We start from the raw sequence: 25,280 nt of genomic DNA on the forward strand, positions 1-25,280 counted from the left end.
TTCGCCGTTATTCATCAGCTACAAACTTGTCTTTCCATTTTGACTCACACAGGAAGAAATTTTCCAGTGTGCCTTAATTCTGTTAGTTAATTCAATATGATGCTAATCAGATATTGTCCAAAAATGCATAAATAATCTTGTGGGGGCATTTTTTTTGTATGTCTATAAAATATCCAGAATATTTTTAAAGACTTGAATTCTTTGTGGGGGAGGATGTTTGAAGAGGATTTTGTACTATTTACTGCAATAAAGAAATTTAGGGATTACTAAGAGATCCTGTCAGTATTTGGGTCAGAAATATAGCCCAGAGGTATTAGTATGATAGGCAAGTAAAGCATTAGACTGTATTAGTGACTTAGCTATCATAATAGCACAATACTTCATCATGTGATGGCTAGTGCATCAAACATTTATTGTGGATTAGCCATAAAAATGCACAAGCTGTTCCTCCCCCCGAACTCCCTAAAAAGGTGACTATTACTCCTTTTAGTAATTCAGACCTGAAATTTGCATATTTGTAGTGCCGACATTTTTACTGTAGCAGAGAAAGAAACAGATTCATTTCCATTTAAATATTTTTTTAAACAGAAGTATTGCAGTGTAGGTGATGGTTGGTAAACAAAATATAATATTTGCTCTACTCTTGCAAAAACAACGACTGTTTGAGCATTTGCAGGATGTGACAGTTGATCTGTGTTTTAGAGAATTATTTTAATATCTCTCCCAAAAATGGTAACCTTGTATGGAAAATTTTTGTATGTTTCTAAATAACAATTTTCTTTGGTGTGATTCCATCTAAATCCCTTTGCCTACTTTCAGCTTAAAAAGCCTAAGCCATATGACTATTGAAATGCTGCAAGATACAAAAATTGAGTTTTGTCTGATGTCTGAGTGTTTTTCCATCTCATAAACATATAGTTAAAGGAAACCAGGAGATAACAGACAAAAGTCTACTACTCCCTTTTTTTGCTTTGTAATACCAGGTTTAAGATCCTTTGATCCTCCCTTCCTTTACTGTGACCTCTTCTAGGGTCTTAAAATTATAAATTCCAGATTACACCTCCGCAATTTTCTTTCCTGGGATGATGAAAGGATTTGAGTATTATGATGATAATGTAAAGAATCCTTTTGGAGCTAATTTGAAACTGCAACAAAAAACCGTAATTTCCAAAGCAAATTACAATATTCGTAAAGTGTTCTACTGATACCTAAGAAATTTCTAGCCAGTGTCTTATATTCTTGAGTTTCTTGCATCAGCCTTTTTTTAGGCTTGTCTGCCTTCTTCCATTTAATTTGTCCTTAGCTGTGTGCTGTGGATTAGCATTTCATCAGGATGGATTAAGATTGAGCTGACACTGAAGCTTTCTTTTTTATTACTTATTTTTATATATATATATACACATATATGTATCATATATATGAATGTATATACAAATAAAATGTAAAAATAATTCTCAGAAGAGAAATTATATTGAGGTTGCTGGATCGGCTGGTGCAGAAGGTTTCATCGGGCTAAAGTGATGTCACATGGGACAAAGGCTTTAGGGGTTTTATTTAGCTCATAATCCTCACACACTGCTAGACCAGTTGTCCATGTGAGCAAACTGTCCCAAGCAGGAAGGGATAAACCATCTGGATTAAATGCAGCAACCCTTGTCTGTGACTGAACTATACAGAAAAGACCTTTCATTCTTCGGTTTTGGAGTGATACTGAGTTACAGTGGGTGTTGTGTGTTTTGTCTACTAAAGTTTCGAAGAATTAATAATTCAGGCAATACTTTGAAATATAAAACCACCACTTGGTTGTTTCTGAAGTCCCAGAAGAGCTCAGATACAGCTCGATCTGTTTTTGACGTGTGCAATAGAAGATTTAAAAAGAGAGGTTCCTTCTCTTCTTTATCTCAACAGAAGTCAGTTGTTTCATTCCAATGCCAATTCCAAGTAAGCATACAAATATCGGCCGTTCTCAGAGCTGGGATGCTGCAGGATGGTATGAAGGCAACTGGGAGAATGAAAATGCATTTGAATATCAGAGACCAACAGGGAGGAGAAATTCGCTGACTTACGGTGGAGAAGGAGGTTGGTATGAGCAGCCAAACCATAGACCGCATGATATCATCTTGCAAGGAGGTGCTGAATTGAAGCAAGAGCCATACCCATATCAGGATCCAGTTTTTAACCAGGGTCCCTTACGGAAGGGTTCTGTTCCTGACTTCACTTACTACGACAGACAGGCTGCAATGTCTGGACGAAGCTCCTTGCCATCTCAGGATTATTACAGTGACCCATCTTTAGCCGCTAGATCACCTAAAGATCCGCGCTACTATAGAGACCACATGATTAATAGATCATTACCGAATTATGGGATTCCCAGTAGCAGATTGGCTTGGGATCAGGTACAAGGACGGTCACCTGCCCAACACGAAGCCAGCCGTATGTATAGGGATCCCATGAGTAAAATGATCCAAGAGGGGCAGAGAATGCGAAACAGAGATCCTTCTCCTGCAAGGTATGGTGTTGAACAGCCCACCCCTAGATATGGAACAGAACAATCATCATTTCCCAACAGACAGGTCTATAGTGATACAGCAGAGAGACCTATAGAGTCTGCAGCTGCTAGACAAACTACTCCAACGTGCTTGGTAGTCGATCCAAATTCTGCTACTGTTCCTGATGGGAGCATAGGTCCATCTGCCGTTGCTGTAAATCGTGGTTATGGACCCATCAGGGAAAATGTCAATGCAAAGATTCCTTATGATAGTTATGAATCTGCCATGACTCCTTCCCATTCTCAGATGCCCTCAGCTTTCCCAGGACAAGACATTAAAAGAAACTTTGATCCGGAGTTCCTAGCACTTCTGCGTTCAGAAGGCGTGTCCGAAAGCACATTCAATGCTTTGCTGCAGCAAGGGTTTGATTCTCCGAGCCTGCTCGCGATGATGGAAGAGAATGATATAAAATCTGTAGCTCCAAATCTTGGACAGGCCAGGGTGCTTTCCCGTATTGCCCATAACTACAAAACAGAAATGCAGCTACAAAGGCATGATAGGAAGAACAGCACACTCCGTCCCAGGACCCGGTCTAACAGCTTTAGTCATCGAAGTGAACTGCTGCAGAATGAATATGGCATGCACCCTGCCACGGGTCCTGGTGTAGACGGCACAACTATGCAGCAACCACCTCCTCCTTCTCTACAGCCAGTATCACCAAGAGTAGGAGAAATAAATCGTCGCCCATCCAGTGCCCCCACACAGCACCTTCTGGAAACTGCAACTTATTCTGCATCTGGGGCAACTCATCAAGGTGCTCATTTTCTAGCTAATTCTGGATACAACACTCCTTTACCATGCAACATGCACACTCGTCCAGTGTCTGCCTATTCCACTCCAACTGGATTACCAGGAACTACAGTGCAGACTAACCCACATGCAAGTCCCAAAACAGCATATCCAACCACTTACACAGTGCCCATGGAGCTGCTAAAGAGGGACCGAAATACGTCAATGTCCCCAATGCATAGCCCACACAACAGCCCTCAGCTTCTCCGAAAGCAAGGAGCCCAAATGGATTCCACCCTGGCTCTTGCTGGCCCAAGTTTTCACATGCAACATTCTCCTTATCAGAAACTCACCAGACGCACTGGACCACCAGTTATTGTCTCAACCATGGCGTCACCTGAACCAAGTAATTTTCTAAAAGTGTATTCATTAGTAGTGTGCTCTAGGAGAGTTATGTCCGTGTGTGTTTATCGTAAGATAAATTTGGGTCTAATCCAGTTAGATTTAGGGCTAAAATATTAGATACATCCCTATGCACAAAAAAGTGGGGCAAATAGATTTACCCCGGGGCCACAAGTTATTGAGCGTTTCCAGTGCTGCCTTTCACAGTGCGATTAAATTCAGAGTATTTTATTTGATTAGCTAACTTCAGATAAAGTGACTGGTATATCAGATAATTGTTCTACTATGAATCTTGCTGTTCCTGTTGTTTGTACGGAACAGAAGATTAGATACTGCATTTTCTGAGCAATTAGGCTACAGGGTTAGTTGTAGATTTACTTCTTACAGTTGTTATCGGGCACAAATATGTTTCTCAGAGGAAATGGTTAGCATTGTTTTGCCTAAATTTATCAGATAGCTAATGGTGTTAGGTCCAGAATTGACTTACCTTTGGCAGTTACCATAGTCTTTTTTTAATTAATTTACTGTTTTATCAGGCACCTAAAATAAAACTCTTGATTTCCTATTAGGAGTACTTATAAGTGTGGCAATGTAACTATTAAGGAACTAGGTCGACACTTAATGTTAAAGTCAATGATTAACCGCTAGAATGATAAAAAGGAGCGGTTGTCCATTTTTTCCTCCTCTTTTTGTCTTCAGAAATGTTCAAATCCCTTCCTTGTTTAGGGCTAAATGGTTCAAACAGACTTAGTGCTTCAATTTGGAAAATATAAATTGATACTTACTAGTCAAAGACCAACAAAAAGTACCATAGGAAATGCATTTTGCAGTAAGAGGAAATTTAGAAGATCCCATTCATTTGTTACTTTGACTTTTCTGATAAATGTTAAAACCCCTTTAAATTTTTTTTTTTTTTTTTTTTTTTTTTGTGCACAGTGATAGTGACTGTAAGGGAGGGAATTATTTCTCTGCACAGCACAGCTGAACCACCATACAAACACATTGTGAACAATGTACTGTACAAGCGCACGCATAAAATGCCTTAATAAAAGCATACCATTTATAGGCATAGAAACTGTGCCAAGCTAGTGATGACATTCCATGGGAATCTAAATAAAGAACTATTTTGCAAGTGGAAATGATAAAGTTGTCAAAATTCAGACCTCCCGCCCCCTTTCCTGCAATCACAGATTTAAAAAGTTGATTCCTCCTCTTTTGTGACTATTGTATTTAATTTGTGTAATTTATAAATATAGATCATATTTAAATATTCATCAACATGATGTGTATTGACATGATTCAGGCACAAAGGAAGGACATCCAGACAGGCTTTTTGAAAAACCATTTCCAAAAGCCTGAAAAATGAAACTGACATAATACTGAGAACACAAATGTTAATTTAATTGCAGTGCATCTGATCCAGCTGATTACTTTGGTAACATTGGAGTGAAAGTACATATTAATACTGCTGCCGGGGTGTATACGTTTTGTATGATTTTTCCCCATAGGATAAATTTAACATTCCTTCCATTATTCCTCATATTTAAATTGTGAATTATGCTCTTTAAAAGTCTATACTATTCTCTTCCTTTTAAAAAAAAATCCATGTATGACAAGAAGAAACCAACAATGTTTCTGAGATCCTGAGCCCTCTTCTTCACAAGTCAAACATTCTTTCTCTACAACCAACTCATTTGCATGAGGATGACATTTGTTGCTCCAGTAATTTCATCAGATAATGGCCAGCTTGCAAAGCGGATCTGAAAACATATTCCTTAATTATGTGTTGCTAAGCAACGAGAGGGTTTGGTCATAATCACAGAAAGATTATCTTCTCATTGAAGTGGCTGAAAGGTTTAGCTGAAGGAGGACCTGTAAAATTGTCTTCATTTATTTATTTTGCATTTTATTTTATTTTCTTCAAAATAGAACAGGAGAGGGCTTTCCCCCCCCTTAAAATGTAATTTTAAACTAGAAGTCAAGGTAAGATGTGTGGTGTGACAGTTTCAAGGTGTCTTAACTGTGTTGCAGAATTAGACTTTGAGAAACACCATTTCTATGCAGCATTTGGTGTTTACTACAATCAGAGTTGAAGGTGAACTTCCAAAATAGTCCTATGAGCATATTTCCCAGCATTTTCATGATTGAGGAGGAGCCTGGATACCTGTTTTGTAATTTTTGTATTAAATTTCTGAAGCTTTACGTAATTGATTTATGAATATCTTGTATTTTTGTAGTTGGAACAGACAGTTCAAAACAAGTGAGTCTAGCTGCCCTGCCCAAATGAGTATTTCCAGTGATGGGGACTGGGAGAAAAAGTGAGGAACCAAAGGCCCATCTCAAATATGCAATTGGAAAATCATTCAAACTCTTGGTTATATGTACAGGACTGGAAGGAAGTAATCAAAGAAGATGTCATGTATTGTCCATACCTGATGAGGCTGGAATGAAGGATAAGGCTCCCATATAGTGGTATAGGAAGCTATCATAGTGGATTGCAGATACCAGAGAGGATAGAGGTTTCATGAGAAGAAAGAAACTTGATTTTCCAAAAGGGCATAAGAGACAAACTAGGGCACAGAATGCCTCAGAATGCCTTAAATGAGAGGACTTCCTGGAGTGTGGAAAGCCAGACAGGGTGACCGTAGTTACCTTGGGCAAATAGTTCTCTGTAGAGTTAGAGATTTGTCTTTGCTAACCAATATTCTCTTTAACATCTTAGAGCCCAGCTCTTCTTATATGCTGCCTAACACGTATTTGTGATTTTCTCTTTATTTTCTACTCTATGACAAATAAACTGTGTTTTTATTAACAATTGCCGGAATTGTGGGTTAAGGCTGTTAAGCTGGGGGGTAATCCAGAGGGAGGGAAGCAGAATTCTGACCTTAAGGGAGGCAGGGTCAAAAGTGGGGTTCAGCATCTGGGTAAAGTCAGGTTAAGAGAATTGCAGTACTGTTCCTTAAATTATGCCATGATGAAACTGACATAGAGCATTATGGGCACTGAGAGATTTTACAGGTGGTAGTCCTGATTTCATACCTACTGAATTTTGTCGGGCTGTCAAGCGATTAAAAAAATTAATCGTGCTGTTAAACAATAATAGAATACTATTTATTTAAATATTTTTTGACGTTTTCTACATTTTCAAATATATTGAGTTCAATTACAACACAGAATACAAAGTGAACAGTGCTCACTTTATATTTATTTTTATTACAAATATTTGCAATGTAAAAAGCAAAAGAAATGGTATTTTTCAGTTCACCTAATACAAGTACTGTAATGCAATCTCTTTATTGTGAAAGTGCAATTTACAAATGTAGAATTATGTACCAAAAAAACCCTGCATTAAAAAATAAACCAGTGTAAAACTTTAGAGCCTACAAGTCCAATCAGTCCTATTTCTTGTTCAGCTAATCGCTCAGACAAACAAGTTTGTTAACATTTGCAGATGATAATGCTGCCTGCTTCTTGTTTACAATGTCACCTGAAAGAAAGAACAGGTGTTTGCATGGCACTGTTGTAGCCGGCGTTGCAAGATATTTACATGCCAGATGCACTAAAGATTCATGTGTCCTTGGATGCTTCAACCACCATTCTGTCTGACATGCGTCCATGCAGATGGCTGGTTCTGCTCAATAACAATCAAAAGCAGTGCAGACTGACACAGGTTCATTTTCATCATCTGATTCAGACTCCACCAGCCGAAGGTTGATTTTCTTTTTTGGTGGTTTGGGTTCTGTAGTTTCTGCATCAGAGTGTTGCTCTTTTAAGACTGCTGAAAGCATGCTCTACACCTCATCCTTCTCAGATTTTGGAAGGCACTTCAGAGTCTTAAACCTTGGGTCAAATGCTGTAGCTATCTTTAGAAATTTCACTTTGGTATCTTCTTTGCATTTTGTCAAATTGCAGTGAAAGTGTTCTTAAAACGAACAACATGTGCTGGGTCATCATCTGAGACTGCTATAACATGAAATATATGGCAGAATGTGAGTAAAACAGAGCAGAAGACATACAATTCTCCCCCAAGGAGTTCAGTCACAAATTTAATTAATGTATTATTTTTTTAATGAGTGTCATCACCATGAAAGCATGTCCTCTGGAACGATGGCTGAAGCATGAAGAGGCATATGAATCTTTAGTACATCCGTCACATAAATACCTTGCGATACCAGCTACATCAGTGCCACATGAAAGCCTGTTCTCACTGTCAGGTGAAAATGTAATTAAGAAGTAGACAGCATTATCTCCCCTAAATTTAAACAAACTTGTTTCTCTTAGCATTTGGCTGAACAAGAAGTAGGACTGAGTGGACTTGTAGGCTCTAAAGTTTTACATTGTTTTGTTTTTGAGTGCAGTTATGTATCCAAAAAACTACATTTGTAAGTTGCACTTTCATGATAAAGAGATTGCACTACAGTACTTGTATGAGGTGAATTGAAAAATACTATCTTTGTGTATCATTTTTACAGTGCAAATATTTGTAATTAAAAATAATATAAAGTGAGCACTGTACACTTTGTATTCTGTGTTGTAATTGAAACTGATATATTTGAAAATGTAGAAAACATCCAAAAATATTTAATAAACTTCAATTGGTATTCTATTGTTTAACAGTGAGATTAAAACTGTAATTAATAGCGATTAATTTTTTAATTGCAATTATTTTTTTGTTAATCGCGTGAGTTAACTGCGAATAATCGACAGCCCTAGTATATTGTAAATGTTTAAAAATTGATTTGTTCTTCACCGTATATAGTACAATATAGCTGACTAGTTTAGAAATAGTGTCCAGGTTTTGTTCAGTAAAATTTCTGTACAGACATTTAGCATGTAATCACAATGTGCATATGCAAGGCAGCTAGATTAACAATACACCCCGTAACAGCTCCAAAGGAAGCCTCTGTGTACCAATAAATCTCTTTCACATTGACCTGACAGACCATAACAAGTCCTTTGGTGCCATTATGAACTATACTGTTAATCCAGGTGAGATACATACTCGCTATGTCCAAGTGCCGGAAAATTAGTAATTCAGATTTCACTGACAAAACAGAGTATAGGTTATGTAGACAAAACAATTTAATCCAAATTGGGAGTCTCCCCTCCCCCCACATGCTGAAATGTGATCCACATTGTGAACAAATAGTTTGCAAAATGTTGATTTATAAATGCTTTACAACCGTAGATGCACAAAAAACTGTCTAGGACCATTGAATTGTTTATTTGACCTTACAATTTAAAATTGGACAAGCAAATGTAAAAACAAACTAACTAACAAAAAAAACAACCCCACCACAGATAGTGCTTCAGTAAGCCTTGGAAGGATGAAGGAAGTAGTAGGCATGTGTGTTTCTCATTGGATATTTGCTATTTTCTGACAGTCACAGCGTTATCTATAAAACATTAATCTGCAATATGACATGGATAGATGGCTGAAATGATGGTAGTTTCTACAATGGAATTTGAAAAGAATTTAAAAGGCAAACCTGGGGCCCAATCCAATGTTATTTATACTGCCCAAACTCTCTTTACCCCCAATCAGGCCAACACTTATGGATAGGGTGACCAGACAGCAAGTGTGAAAAATTGGGACGGGGGTGGGGGGGGGGGTAATAGGAGTGTATATAAGAAAAAGACCCAAAAATCGGGACTGTCCCTATAAACTCAGGACATTTGGTCACCCTACTTATGCATAGGTGTAATTTTACTTGTGTGAGTCATCCCATTGGTGTCAATGGGACTACTCACGTAAGAAGGGTTATTCCCATGGGAAATGACTGAAGAACTGGCACCATAGTATTTAGTGAGAGTTTTGGGTGTGTGAGGAATGCAGTCTGGGACCTGTAAGATATGTTTGGGAAAGTTACCTTGATAACATTATTGACTGCTTTGGTCAATATACATTGTTGCTTCATTGATTAAATAGAATGCCCCTTCAAAACATTTTTTTAAAAGGGTGAAATACACTTTATACAATGGTTTTATCAAAAGCAATAGAGAGGGCCAAATTCATCCCTGCTGCAACTCCATTGATATTAGTGCAGTTACAGTAGAGATGAATTTGGGCCTGTTAGAGGAAAATGTGTTGTCAGACGCATAAGTGTTGTCAGCCTCAATATACACCTCCCTTTTACCCCATATACAGGGTTATATCATTGTTAGGACTTCCATATCCAGTACATTCTCCAACTCTATTAGCTGAAATGTTTTTAAAATATTTTTTTCATGTAGTAGTTTCCATAGTTACAGAATAAGCAAGCCTGTTTCTTTATATATGTTCAAGGTTTCTGATCATTACTGTATTAAACATTTTTTAAATGCATCTTCTCCGCTTCACATAGCATGAAACTACATGAAAAATGCTGTACTGCTGAACTGAGTTATAATTTTTAAACAGAGAGAGTCAAAATTGGTATCAAGTTGTATCGTTAAAAAGTAGAAGGCCACAATCATTAAGTTGTTTATTTGCCATAAATGTTGCAGCAGCCATAGGACATATATCATTAAGCAATATACATAACAATTGGCAGACTAGCTTTAGTCTTTGTCACCTTAAAAGCACCCTGACATTAACAGCATTCTGTTGGTTTTCTGTAAAGAAGGCTAATTTATCATCTCTTCTGTCTGCTGTGTGCTAGTGTTTGTTAGGAAGAAATGGGATCTGCTCAGTTTTTATCCCATGCATTCTGTGTCCTAAGCAAAGTTTGTTTTAACTCTTTTGTACTGTAAGGGCAATATGGCTAAAACACATTCTGCAGTGATGGGCGCAGAGTGGACTATAGAAGAGTCCTCAAAAGCTGATTTGGCCAGAGAGTCAATGGAGGCGGCAGAGCAGTGCACGCTCCTCTGTGTGCTGGCTCAGCTTTGTTTACTGGAGTGTGAGGGATCATGGCTTCAGACTTACCCACCCCTCCCTGCCCTGTTTGGGGAGTCCAGTATGCTTGCCAGTACTGGACTTTTCTGGGACTCTCATTCAGTGGTTGAAGTTACTTGGTTTGGTGCAGATGGAGTGGTTTAACCAGGTGTGCTGGAACAATTTTTATAGTGGGGGTGCTGAGAGCCATTGAACCAAATGGTAATATGAGGGTTGGCAACCTTTGGCACGCGGCTCACCAGGGTAAGCCCTCTGGTGGGCCGGGACGGTTTGTTTACCTGCCACGTCCGCAGGTTCGGCCGATCGTGGCTCCCACTGGCCGCGGTCCCCCATTCCAGGCCAATGGGGGCTGCAGGAAGTGGCGCGGGCCAAGGGATGTGCTGGCCGCCGCTTCCCGCTGCCCCCCTTGGCCTGGAACGGTGAACCACGGCCAGTGGGAGCCGCGATCGACCGAACCTGCGGACACAGCAGGTAAACAGACTGGCCAGCCAGAGTGTTTACCCTGGCGGGCTACATGCCAAAGGTTGCTAATCCCTGCTGTATATAATGGAAACCACTTAAAGCCAGGGAATGCTCCAGCATCCCTACGTCCGGAACCTATGGGATTAACAATTCAGAAGGATCAGTGACCCTCCTGCACCAGATGCATAGGTTGTTGGAGCCAATGATCTGCTTAAACGCCTATCATGTGGCATGCCATAATGGCCTTCCACCCTAGCTTGTGTCTGACCAACACAAGGGGCTCTTTTTAGGGCACATAGGCACCCCTGTGAGATCACTCTGTTCTAATTTCCCAGTCTCACCCATGCAGGTATGAAATAGTGTGGAGGGCCTTGTGTACTGGAGTAAATTTCATCCTCTGAATGAAAGGACTGGGAATATTGACCTAGCTCCTGAGGCTGTATGCTAGAGTGGAGTGCCGTTATGACATGCCATGGGATTGATGTTTAAGCAGATCATTGGCTCCAACACTCCATGTATCTGGTGCAGAGTAGGGGGAATGGCTCACTGGCTCTTCTGTGTTGTTGCAGTCCCACTCCATCTACAGCGCCAAGTAACTGGATCTCAACCACAGAATGTGGGGTAGAGAAAGGAGTGAGGAAGGCTCCCTCCCACCTATTGCACATCCATGCAGGGTCAGCAAAATCCTGACCTTAATTATTTGGGGGAGGGGAGGAAGAGAATGAGAATAAAAGTATAACACAGTGCTCCCAAAATTCTTGAAGTAGCTCCCAAATGCATGATTGTGTTACAGAGCCATGTTGACTAGGTCGGCTAATAAAGAGGGAAGCAGCAGGCAATATTTGTAGGAGAGAAATCAGTAGAATTTACCCAAGCAACTATAGAGGACATAGAAACTTGGGGAACTTTTAACATATATACAAAGGTCAGGACAATTGATTGCTTGCTCTTTTTAAAAAATGAGGTGAAAATGGGGAGGAGGATTATCATAAAACCGTAAATAAACGTTATCAACTTAGCCATGTAGCACTCACAAGAGAAAGGAGAGGAGATGATCTCAGCAGTATTTGTTTGGATCAGTGTTTGTGGAGATGCTCAGTTGTTGTCAATAGAAAGTTAGCAGATCAGCTGAAAAGTGAATTTGTCTCAGACCGACTTTGCAAGTAAATAAACTGAAGATGTGGTAAACTTTAATCAAAAAGAAGTCCCAATAGGATACCTAGTGAAGGTGGAGGAGGTATGTGCCCAAAAGTTGAGGCACTCAGAACCACTAACAACTTCTGAAAATCATGGGACATCTATATACATACACTCCATATGTATACCTGATATTTACATGACAAACTGCAGAACTGGGATAATGTGCAGAGCATTGTGATAAACTGTAGAATCATGATGAATAAAATATCATGCATCTTCTGACCTCCTCACTTTCCCTCTTCCCACTAATCCATCTCTCCTGGGATTTATTTTAACATTGCAAATTGCTGAGCAGCTTTAGACAGCCACATACTTGATACTTTCCTGGATGTATAGATTGTCAGCCCGTTCTTTAGTGGTCCAGACTCTTACTGAAATCCCTAACTGTTCTGATCTGCAGGGATGGTTTCCTCAAAGAAAACTCAAAGGTGTTACTTTAACTTCTGCTTCATTTAGGATCTGAGGAGCAGCCTTCACCAAAACTTGTTCTAAATTAAAACTTTGCCAGCTCCTTGAAGTGTTCTGTATTCCTTACAAGATGTTTTTTCTTAAGAAGAGATTCATAGATATAAAACTGCTATAAAGTCTTTAGGGGACTGTGTGTAAAAATAATTCTGATAAACTGTTGTCTTGGATTTTAATCATTACAAACTATTGAGTTTTACACACACTCTTTGTTAGTTTCAGTTGAGTCATAGGTCTATAAGGAATAGAAATTGTGATTTTAAAATTAATTTAAACACAGCATAGAGGCAACATATGTGGATACATAGAACAATATGAAAAATGGTTCAGTAATGTAAAATTCCAAACTATAAACACAGTTATTCATGAGAGGGAAAGTAACACTCAGGGTTATAAACATAAACACCGTTAAAAATAAAATGTATCTTTATAAAGGTTTTACAGTTACAACTAGAGAAGTGTGTAATGTAAACATAGGACAGATACATGAGACAGCATATCCTGTTTCTGTGAGTTTGTGCAGAATAAATAAGGAATTCTGAGTCTCTATTGGTAGTAGAGAATAAGAAATTCAATATAGGTATTGACTCGCTTGATTCTGAAATGAGATCTTTTGGATCTCAGTAGATGTTTCCTTTTAGTATATTGCTTTAGTTAAAAAGCCTTCTCCTAGGAGATGGAGGAGGGAAGCACCATTTTGTGGTGCTTGTCCCAGGCAATCATCAAGATAGACAACTGGCATAGCCCAAGTAGAAGGTGGAAAGGGGAAGGGGGACAGTGAGTTGTTTGGTTTCTTGTGGCAATGTTCGGGAGTGGGAGCAGTGATGTTCTAGGAGAGCTGCTGTGTCCTCTGATGAGAAGAGAAAATCAGACAGAGCTCTGAACACTGCTGTTTGGAAAGATATTGAAGAGTCTCGGGAAGGTACCACTCCTTCGTGTGATGTGTCTTTTTGCTTGGTTAGTTGGTTGCCAGGTCAAGGCAGTGAAAAGAGGTGGGATCAGGAAAGTGGGAGGCCACATTTTCACAGCAGAAAGAAAGCAAGAAAGTCAGCAGCAAGATAAATGGCAAATTGAGCTCCCAGAAGAGATGGGGAAGTAACACTAGCATGCCCGGGGCTCTGTGTTGGTGTGGTTGTTCCCGAGCACGGATTCATGTGGCTTAACTCAGCTAACAGTATGAGAATCATAGAAGTGTAGGACTGGGACCTCAGCAGGTCATCTAGTCCAATCCACTGCACTCAAGGCAGGACTACATAATAACTAGACCATTCCTGACAGGTGTTAGTCTAACCTTAAAAACCTCCAGTGGTGTAGATTCCGCAACCTCCCAAGGCTTTTTGTTCCACTGCTTAACTACCCTGACAAGAAGTTTTTCCTAATGTCCAACCTACACCCCCACTTGCTGCAATTTAAACCTGTTGCTTCTTGTTTTATCCTCAGAAGTTAAGGAGAACAATTTTTCATCCTCCTCCTTGTAACAATCTTTTATATACTTGAAAACTGATATCATGTCCCCTCTCAGTTTTCTCTTCTCCAGACTAAACAAAACCAATTTTTTCAATCTTTCGTCATCGGTCACGTTTTCTAGACCTTTAATCATTTTTGTTGCTCTCCTTTGGACTTTTTCCAATTTGTCCACATCTTTCCTGAAATGTAGCACCCAGAACTGGACACAATACTCCAGTTGAGGCCCTATAAGCATGGAGTAGATTGGAAGAATTACTTCTTGTGTCTTTCTTACAGTACTCTTGCTAATAGATCCTAGAATGATGTTTGCTTTTCTTGGAACACTGATTCATATTTAGCTTGTGATCCACTATAACTCTCAGATCCCCTTCCGCTCCTAGGCAGTCATTTCCCATTTTGTATGTATGCAGCTGATTGTTCCTACTGAAGTGTCATCCTTTTCATTTTCCTTATTGAATTTCATCCAATTTTCTTCAGACTATTTCTCCAGTTTGTCCAGATCATTTTGAATTTTAATCTTATCCTCCAAAGCACTTGCAACCCCTCCCAGCTGGGTATCATCCACAGACTTTATAATTGTACTCTCTGTGGCATTATGTAAATAATTTATTAAGATATTAAATGGAACCGGACCTAGGACTGATCCCTGCAGGACCCTAGTTGATATGCCCTTCCAGCTTGACTATAAACCACTGATAACTACTCTCTGGGAACGGTTTTCCAACCAGTTATGCACCTACTGTGACAGACCCAGACCAGTGGGGTACAGGAGTCTGGTAGAGGGCAAATATACGGGTCACTGGATGAGTAGTTTTCTGTTCCCTGAGTGACCAGAGAAGGGGCTGCACTAGAAGTAATCAGGAACCTGCTAGAACCAGTTAAGACAGGCAGGCTAATTAGGACACCTGGAGCCAATTAAGAAGAAGCTGCTAGAATCAATTAAGGCAGGCTAATCAGGGCACCTGGGTTTTAAAAGGAGCTCACTTCAGTTTGTGGTGTGAGGGTGAGGAGCTGGGAGCAAGAGGTGCAAGGAGCTGAGAGTGAGAGGGTGTGCTGCTGGAGGACTGAGGAGAACAAGCGTTATCAGACACCAGGAGGAAGGTCCTGTGGTGAGAACAAGGAAGGTGTTTGGAGGAGGCCATGGGGAAGTAGCCCAGGGAGTTGTAGCTGTCATGCAGCTGTTACAGGAGGCACTATAGACAGCTGCAGTCCACAGGGCCCTGGGCTGGAACCCAGAGTAGAGGGCGGGCCCGGGTTCCCCCAAACCTCCCAATTGATCTGGACTGTGGGTTCTTCCAGAGGGGAAGGTCTCTGGGCTGGTCCCCAACCCACATGGTGAATCTCTGAGGCAAGAAAATCCGCCAATAAGCGCAGGACCCACCAAGATAGAGGAGGAACTCTGTCACACTACCTTATAGTAGCTCCATCTAGGCTGTATTTTCCTTGTTCATTTATGAGAAAGTCATGCAAGACAGTATCAGAACCCTTACTAAAGTCAAGATATACCACGTCTACAGCTTCCCCCCATCCACAAGGCTTGTTACCCTGTCAAAGAAAGCTGTTAGGTTAATTTGACATGATTTGTTCTTGACAAATTCATGCTGTCCATTACTTATCACCTTCTTATCCGCTAGGTGTTTGCAAATTGATGACTTAATTATTTGAGCCATTATCTTTCCAGGTATTGAAGATAAGATGACTGGTCAGTAATTCCCTAGGTTGTCCTTATTCCCCTTTTTATAGATTGGCACTATGTTTACCCTCTTCCAGTCCTCTGGAATCTTTCCCATCTTGCTTGAGTTTTTGAAGATAAGCACTAATGGCTCAAATATCTCCTCAGTCCTTGAGTATTCTAGGATGTCACAATGCATTGAAGAAAATGCGAAGGAGATCTTCTGCCATTCTGTCAGTGAACAAGCAAGTTGCCCTTCGACCTGGAAAGAAGAGGCATAAGATGTCAGTAGAGGAAGGATGCTGGTTTAACCCCTTCTGGCCATCTGCTCTTGTTCCCCCACAGAATGCAGAAATCTGGGAGAAGCAGCACCTGGGCATGGGAAGATAAGCAATTTGTAATGGAATTTCTGTCTCATTTTCAATGGACTTAGGTTCTGACTCAGGTTGCCTGCACCAGATGTCAAGAATCCAGACTTCATCTCAATGTTCCATCATATAATGGGCATTTTCCATGTGATAGGCTTATTTGCTGGGATCTTTATGATTTCATTTTATTCATGTCTCGGAAGTTAGAAAACATGCACATTAATATCCCTTTTGTCTCTTTGTTTGTTTGTTTAATCAGTTTAGAAGGCACCTAGACAAAGTACCTAAGCACTGAACCAAAACCACAGTATCAGATGCTAAAACATCTGAAAGGAAAGCCACACTGCCCCGATATATAACTAGGCATCAAACACATCTGAATGAGGACAATCCCAGTACCTACCACTTCCAACCAAAGAGTTTAATTTCATATTAGTATTAAGAATGGGGGCAAAGCAGACATCACTGCAAAAAAAAAAAAAAAGAGGGACACCAAAATTGTTCACAAGAGATGAACCTATATAAATTGGAATTTCAGTGTATATCTATATATATATATATATATATTCTAAAGGCAGCTAACTGGGGCAGACCTCATCTGGGCAAGCGTTCCATTCCTGTGAACTTGAGTGTTGCCAACTCTTGCAATATTCAATGCTTTTCTTACAGCCTTTGTGGTGGCAGAGAAAAACCTTGAAAATGTGACCCAAGTAGTACCTAAAGACTGAAAAAACAGAATGGAAATAAACAGCATCAAAGATCTCATGATTTTGAAGCCCATCTCCAGATTTTTGGTTGGGCTGGCTCATGATTCTTGAACATTTGAGGTTGGCAATACTGGAACTCAAAATTAGGAAAATCAGTGCCATGGTCAGGATTTCTCACTATGTATTTTAAAACTAAATGTCATAAACTGAAGCTGTGGCCTTTGCTTTTCAAGTAACTAAGGTGACTTCTTGATGTGTGTCTATTTTGAGGACATTTTTGTAATATTTCACAGCTTTGCTGACACTGGTTCAGTACCACTGAAGTTAGCAATGTTGAGAGCTCGATTATAGATGTCTCTTTGGCTGCTCATGCAGGGTGCATTGATTAAATCTAAGTGATTTAAATCACATATTTTAATCATGATTTAAATTAGCAAGCAGGTAACATTGAATAATCAATTTTAATCTTGTTTTGCATTTGTATTTTTTAGTTATTTTCCTAAAGAAAAGTTCATTCTCAACGGTTGATATAACCATTGAAACATGCTGATTTGCAATTAAATATAGCCTTTACACTAAATTTGATACTTTCTTGCTAATCAAAAGAGTACAAAGTTTATTTAGGTAGTTATATAGCTCAACATACATTTATTCTGATTCTTAATTTTTTCATTTTTTTATTATGTTAGAAAATGGTGAATGACATTTTTATTTATAAATGATTTTTTTATTTATAAATTTCTTACTTATGATTTGCGTCAAGCAGCATTTGGATAGAAATTGGTGTTCAATTAAAAATGCAGAAAAGCTGCATTTTAAAATTGTTATTTTTTTACTAGTTCAATAAAATTTAAATGTGCTGGGTACATAAAAAAAAACGAAGTTTATCAAAATGTGTTTTGCATTTGACATTAACTAAAAGAAGTATTCGCTGTAGTTGAATTGATTCTAGTCACTGTGGGTCAGTTTTTCAAGGATAGTTAGGTACAGATAGGTTCAAGTCCTCAAGGAACAGATTCATGATCAGGTACAGTAAGAGCAGGTATGTTGACAGAAGAATGTTTTCATCAACCTAGCTACCGTTACTCAGGGAGGTGGTGTTCCAACACCAACAGAAAAACCCCTTCCGTTAGTACAGTATCGGATGCATCTGCACTACAGGGTTGTGGCAGCATAGCTACAGGGATGTAGTGTGGACATACCGTCAGGAACTTCTTTACCGGGTTGTTTTTCCTGATTCTTTAACCTAGAGAAAGATGCAGTATCATGGTATTCCTCCACAGTTAAGAAGTGTTGTCTGACATGATGGTGGCCAGTGTGGAGACAGTGCTCAGAGCAATGCTGCCTCTTCACGCCCTGCAGTGTTTACACACTAGTTATTGGAATTTCCATAAGCTGGGTCATCTGCTGATCCTTCCTCAATTTACTGCTTACCCTCCCCTTCGATGGAGGATGTCTGCTACTGATTGCTGCTTTCTGTCAGTGCTGGATTGATAGATCAGCAGGAACCAGTGAGGAGAAAGATATCATTAGTTTCCTTTTATCTTCTCTCCATGGGTACCCATTTCTCTGTCATGATCCACCCTGTGCTGGTCCAGAGAAAGGGCTGAATCTGAAATTTCTCTTCCTAGTGAGAGGAGTTCTTATTCCTGTTTTTTAGAGGGGATCTGACTGGAGAGAGGAAAATCATTAAAGCATTTTCACGTGATCACTTTGTTTTGTTTTAAACATCAGACTAATAAACAAAACCCTGCATGACTTTGTTGTTTCCTAAATTGTTCTCTAGTTCTTTTAGATTTCCTCAGCTTTGGCCAGATGCCTGGGCTCCACATGGAAGTGCAGTACATGAAATATGCCAGCCTGGGAAGCTGGGAAGCAACTGGTGGGCAGGGGGAAGTCTTTGCCACTAAGCCTGGGGAAGAAGTCAGAAAAACTATCACTGTTGCACTCATAGAGCATTGGGTACACCGTTAAGCTCCAGTTCAGCTTAAGCATGTGCGTAAGTTTGAGTCCTATTGACTTCAGTAAGATTTCTCATGTGGTTAAAATTTGGCATGTCCTTAAGTACCTTGCTGAATCAGGAGTTCAGAGGATATAACTAGAGTCAAGAAAACAAACTTTACCTTTTATTGATTGCTAAGTTTAGTAACAAATCTTAATTTTATGTGATAAGGTCATTAAATAAGGTTTTTTTATATTTCTGTGGATTCTTCTATCCAAGGATCTCTAAGCACTTTCCTAAAATTAGTTAACTAAGCTTAGCAGCACAGCTGGGTCAGTGTGGTAGGTCACACACATCTCATTGGCAGAGCCAGAAATATCAGTTTTCAATCTCCTGCTCTAGCTACTGGACCACACACAACTTTTTCTGTTTAGTAATGTATTATTGAAGTGGTTTCTAAGGATCTATGAAGCTAGTAAAGTGGACAGTGCCCTGGTTTGGTATTGTCAGACAATGATCTTCTGTTTTGATAATTTTTCTCTTGCCCTGTGGCTTTATGTGCCATGATTTTTGCTTGTCCTTTGCTTTAACTGTGTGTAATATTGTCGCCTTTCTGGCAAATGCTGCCAACTCCATAATTAAGTAAACCACTATGCAGCCATTGTGGCTGTTCATTTTAGTTCTTTATCCATTCCCCACTGGAGCTGTAGAACTCCCAAGTTCCCTGAAAGCTTTCTTCAAAATAATTTCTTCCAGCAGTCAAGGAAAAGGTCTGAGCTTATATGAGAAGCAGCTTTTTATTTTTTTATTTTTTTGCTTAGTGATGACTGTGTAAAGAGGCAGGCACACCATGCCAATCCCAGGGCACAGGTACAACACATTCACCCTTCATAAGTGCTTCAAGTCCGCCTGTTGCTATAACAAATGTTATTGGGGTTATTTTTCCATTGGATTTTTATATGAAAAAATAATAGCTTGGAGAAATAAATATCACTTTGTGCTGGGCTTTAGCGCTTTACTGCTTACTGGGCTTTGAGCCTGGAAGGATTTAAAAGTCATTGTGCTTTAAGGGAAAGTTGGAGGGAAAGGGCTGTTCCAGCCAGCTGTTGTGATTTGGGCAAACGCTTGTCCTAACCAATCTAAAGAGACTGAGACAGAGAGGCAGCCAGCACTGAACTGGCTACACCCAGGGGATTAGAACAAATTAGAAGCTCAGTTTGAAGGGGTTTATTATTTCCTTTATATTACAACATTAATAAATACAAATCTTTTGATATTAGTTGTTGTTAACCTCTCATGTCTCTTGTTAACTAACAGGCATTGTCCATTAGTTTAGACTGATTTCTTTAGTATATAAATAGGTTACATGATATGTTCTTGTGCATTTGCTAAAGTGTCAGAGTGTCTGGATTTGCAAGAAAAGAATCCGTGTGCTTTGTGGTATTGGTTTCCAAACTCTGCTTGTCACCCTTCAATATGATACCAGGATCCTGAAGACAATGCCACGGCTAATTCATCACAGTTGAATGTTTTTGGGCACTTTATAGTAACACACTTTCCCCTCTTGTTTCAGCCCTTACATATGCATCATATCAGGAATAATTACTGTTGCCAATCATTATGGGAAACACATGCTAATCAAGATTGGATGCTCACCAAATAGTAACTTTGTGTGCCTGCAAATCTGCATTTATATTCCAGTTAATTTCAGTACCTTCTGCTTTTAAAGTAAAGGCTAAAAAACTATATGTAGATATACAGAACTTTGTGACATTAGCAGTTTACAATTGCATGATGATAGAAGCATATTGCTACAATATTATCATAGGTCCTTTTTATTAAACTGGGTTATGTGAGAGTATGAACTCAGATCTACGAAGATCTATCACAGAACCACCAAGACTCCAGAATTTTGATGGAAACTCAAGCAATTACTTAGATTGTAAACTGTTTGGGGCAGTGACAATCCTGTTTGTACAGCACCTAGCACAATGGGGTTCTACTCCATGACTAGGGTGATACCACAATATAAATAAACAACAATAATAATAATTTGGTGTTTATTTCTAGCTCTTCCAGCATAAAGCTTTGAATCTTAAGCATTTGACTACCTTTGTGGCTCTTCAAGTCAGCCATCTCTGTGAGGGGCAATGATCTTTCCACTGCATCACCATGTTTGTCAGGGGCACTTGTTTCTCCTGGATGAGTTGGGGGGAAGGGTTGTCCGGAATCAGGGCCTTTATCAGAGCTAGCCTCCAGCCTCATCAGTACATCTGGCCTGCAGGAGGCTGCCTGACTAGCCAGCAGCTCACTGGCTGGTCAATCCTCATGTGACTTCTTCTGCGTTATCTTGTTTCTGCTGCTCCTGACTTGCACCTGGTCTTGCTTCTGTCCTTCCCCTGTCTTGAACTCCTCCTTGCCTGCTATTCTACTTGCTCCAGTTCCTGACCTCCGGTTTGAACCTTGGGTTTGGCTGCTGACTACCAAGTCCTGCTTGACTCTGGGCTCTGGTATTTAGCTCCTGACCTCCAGCTTGACCCTTGGCTTCAGCTTCCGTTGGCTGACTCCAACTCTGACCCTAGTCCTTGGTTTCTGACGCACGCGCCAACTGGTAGGCCTGACACTTGCTTTGAGCACTAAGCTAAACAGCCCTCATCCTGGTCGCCTGACAGGGGGTCCTGAAATGGACCGGGGAGTTGAGCAGTGTCTGGAGTGAGGAGCTCAGTAGTACCCTGGCTCCACTACAGCTCTTCAAGCCCATGACCCTACTTCAGTGATTCCTCTGCTTCCTGGCTCCTCATTCGTCTACCTTAGTATGGGGTGTATGCAGACCAAGAGGTAGGGGGCTCAGGCAGTGAGTACTTGGAAATCTGGCTGCAATCATTTCACATCTTGTGTACTGGTTGAGCACTGCTACGTGACCATAGTAGACTAGAAAATTTGACCCATCATGCATATAAAGAAAAGTAATGGTTTGAGATATGCCGTATAAAATACGTTTGCTGAGCATCTGAGTCAAATACAAAAAAATTCTTTCTTCAGCAGTGATGTTGTCACTGACTGTGCTTGTCCTCAGACCAAAACTATTTTGTGTGGAATGTTTGTGCCTTACTTTCTAGAAAGCCTGATGTCAAGAATGAAGAATTCATTATTTTCAGTATCCAGAGCTGGTTTGAGTTATTCCCACACTGAACCAATTGATTGCCAGAATTTTTAATGTGACTCACAAGAAAGGAGCAACTGAATTCTTGTTCTTGTGCCTTGCAAGGGGCAGAAAGCCCTGGGACTGGCTAAAGTTGGAAATACTTGAGTCTAATCATATACCAGGAAAGAATACTGTTGAAAGTTCTATGTATAATGTTGGCATGAAGCATGCTTCTTTATTGGATGTCCATGTCATATACCCCACAATAGTTGCAAGGCTACCACAGAATACAGTAGCAGAACTGTGTTTGATATGGAAGATGGTGCTATAGACCTATGCACCTAGCTCAACTAGAGCTCACAGAGGAATGGAATTCTTCAGTAATTATGCATCTTTTGTGATTCATAATACTACGTAAATAAATTAATGAAGCTACAAGCACATCAGTGGTAGTGGCTAAATGGACCAAGCCATTAAGAGGGCACTCCTCTCAAGGTCTCCTTTCTTTCAGGTGATGACAAAATAGATTGTTTCAAGTGCCTCAGGAAATCATTCCAAAACCTATGATGAGATCCATCTACTGTTCTTCAGGCAATCTTTCCATTGGCACAACTTCTAATAAGTTCCTGCATGGGAATGATCCTCCCCTTTTCCTTCTGAATGAAGAGATGAGTGTCAGTGAAACAAATGTCAGAATTGGTCAAAGATGATACCACTGTGTCACTTGCAGAGAGAGAATATCAGGTCGATGATGATGACCTATTTATTGAGATAATATCTAGAGAGAGGTTCAGGAAAGCTCTTGGTGAAAGTGGCATTGCTGAAGGAGAGAGCCAGGGATTGTTGGAAGCAACCAGGGTGCTATTATGGGGTGGCAGCCTCTGTGTTCTTGTCACACCCTTTTAAAAAAAAACTGGCTGTGCACATATTTAAGATATTTTAATTATGTTCGTTTTCTCTTTTGTTCCAAAATATTGTTACTAACTAGAATGGCAGTAGTGTAAATGAAATGTAGACTAATAAATTGAATTCTCTGCAATTTATTGTGTGTGTGTGGGTATCTTGTGGATGAAACCTAAAAAAACCAGAGGTGGTGTGGAAGTAAAAGATCATAGTGCACTTTGCCTCAGAGTAAGGGTTTTCCCTGGATTCCTTGGTCAAGACGTTCTCTTCCTTCTCCTCTGTGCAGGGTAATATGTGCCTCTTGATTATCTATGGTTAGCTTAGAGTTGGTTGTGCTTCAGCCATGCAGTTGGTTTACAAAGCACTTTGGGATCCTTTGGAACACAAACTCTTACATAGATATAAATGATATTATCATCCCTTCTCATTATTATATGAACCTTTCTCAGCCCATTAAATTTGTTTGACTAGACACAGCATATATATTTAATAATCTTCATATTATAGATGGATATATAAATACATGGATATAGGGCCATTCATCAGAGCATTTTTATCAACTGCTAGTATAAGGCTGTATAGAAATTAGTTTATATCAACTTTCATAAACTTCTGTAGAGGCTGTTTTTTTCTTTTCAAAGTTAAGGCTGGATAGTCCATCATTCTCATCTCCTGTTCCTCTAGTGGATTTGTGTCACAACCTTAAAATTACTGAAACCTTGGGGGGTTTTGTGTGTTAATTGAGAATTACCGTAGGGTATATGACTGAAGTTCTTAGGGTGATAGGTGATGGATTTTATTGAAGCAATAAAATATAGAAAACCATTAAGGGTAAATGGCTTACTACAGCGGTGTAGCTCAATGTGATTTATCGTTTTATAACCTCAGGCAGATTTAAAATATTTTCACCAGCTTCGGTATATGTTGTTAGATAAATTTATAGTCTGCTCTTACCTACAGCAGAATTGACTTTCTTTTCAGTAATAGTGAAATACAGCAGTGGTGTAAAAATAAAGATATTTTCTGCTCATAATATTTTAACTTAATTTAAAGAGTAGCCAGTTTTTGGGGTTTACTCTTCACATATTGCGCAGGGAACTTTCACAGGTGATTCCTGTTAATAGTCATGGGAGTTACACATGTAAATAGCCAGTGCAGACATGGGAGAATAGGACCCCTTAAATGTGATGTTTATTGGATAAACTTTCAGGGCTGCATATATGGTAAATAGGGGTCCACACATTGGTGCTTAACCTTGATATTTCATTCTCCCCTACGAAATTCCCACTTAAATTGTTAGCAGTTCCCTGCATGTAGAGAGAGCGATATATTAAAGATCTGACAGGAGCTGAGAGCAGAATCCTGACATGGCTGAAAGCAGTAGAGATGCCACTTTGCGATGTCCTCGAATCGTTACTATGTGCCGCTCCATCTAAACTCATATTTGTAAAATGCCACGGTGGGATTATGATTCCATCACAGTGCTGCTGTGTCAAGGCACAGGAAATGTATTTGGGAGTCTCTTGATGGGAGGTGAGCACCTAACTCCTTTGGGCCCCTTTGTAAATCTTAGCCTAAAGTGTCCTGCAATTTAGGCTGGCAGGCTACAGGACAGACCAGGGAATGTCAAGTTTCCTTCAATCATTTTGAGCCAGGTGGCAACCATAAATCATGTTCTTCCAGGTGAAAAGAGTTCTGTAAATAATAAGGGACTGGTTTCCATACGTTATAGAAGCTACTGTTATTAATAGTAATATAATGGTAATAATGTCTATGTTCTTGTTATAACCTGTAGCCCTGCTACTGCAGTCAGGTCTGCACAGATGGACCCTTGTGTCTGCATGTTGACTTCAGTCAGATTCCATGTAGACACAAGAATCTGCCTACATGGATTGCATTATAGGATTGAGGCTTGTAAGTGCAACAAATGAATTTTTCCCCAAATGGATCTAATTGTAGGATCAGGGCCTCTATATTCAAAATGTCTGTTTCTCTATGTCTATTAAAATACTTTCAGAGTTCACAAATACTGCAATCAGAATAGTCTCTGCCTGGGAGATGTCCATTTATTACAGACTATGATATCCATGTCCACATCAGTGTTCCCGCCGCCCTTCATTGAGTTAATCCTGTGCAGTGTGGTGATACGGTTCTATTTAAAACTAAAACCTAATTTCTTTGTGAGATGGCTCATTAAGACAACATTTTCAGGGCTATTTTTAAATGAGAGAGGGAGCTAGATACAAGTGCAGGCTGTGCTGTGGTCTGTCACAATTACAGTTTCTTTTCTCGGGGAGCACAGGGACTGCTCCTTCTATCAGCCGATAAGGGTGAGGGAAGAGCTGCTGGCCAAGGCTCTGAAATACATTCTCCTGCCTCCTCCCACTGGCCT

The 25,280-nt window shown here is 39.8% G+C and overlaps 1 protein-coding gene across 4 annotated transcripts in view; it reads left to right on the plus strand.

Annotated features, from left to right (window-relative positions):
• CTBP2 (C-terminal binding protein 2) overlaps positions 1-25,280 on the plus strand; it is a 225,327-nt gene that overhangs the window by 142,560 nt on the left and 57,487 nt on the right. Inside the window, exon 1 of one of the 4 annotated variants that reach the window (XM_054034396.1) lies at positions 1,929-3,684. The exons of the other annotated variants lie outside the window; for them this stretch is intronic. Within the exon in view, the coding sequence (XP_053890371.1) occupies positions 1,929-3,684 (1,756 nt within the window). Of the gene's footprint in view, positions 1-1,928; positions 3,685-25,280 lie in introns of those variants that run through there. 4 annotated transcript variants of the gene reach the window in all.

The sequence above is a fragment of the Malaclemys terrapin genome, chromosome 7 (assembly GCF_027887155.1).
Source record: "Malaclemys terrapin pileata isolate rMalTer1 chromosome 7, rMalTer1.hap1, whole genome shotgun sequence".
Classification (NCBI taxonomy): domain Eukaryota; kingdom Metazoa; phylum Chordata; order Testudines; family Emydidae; genus Malaclemys; species Malaclemys terrapin.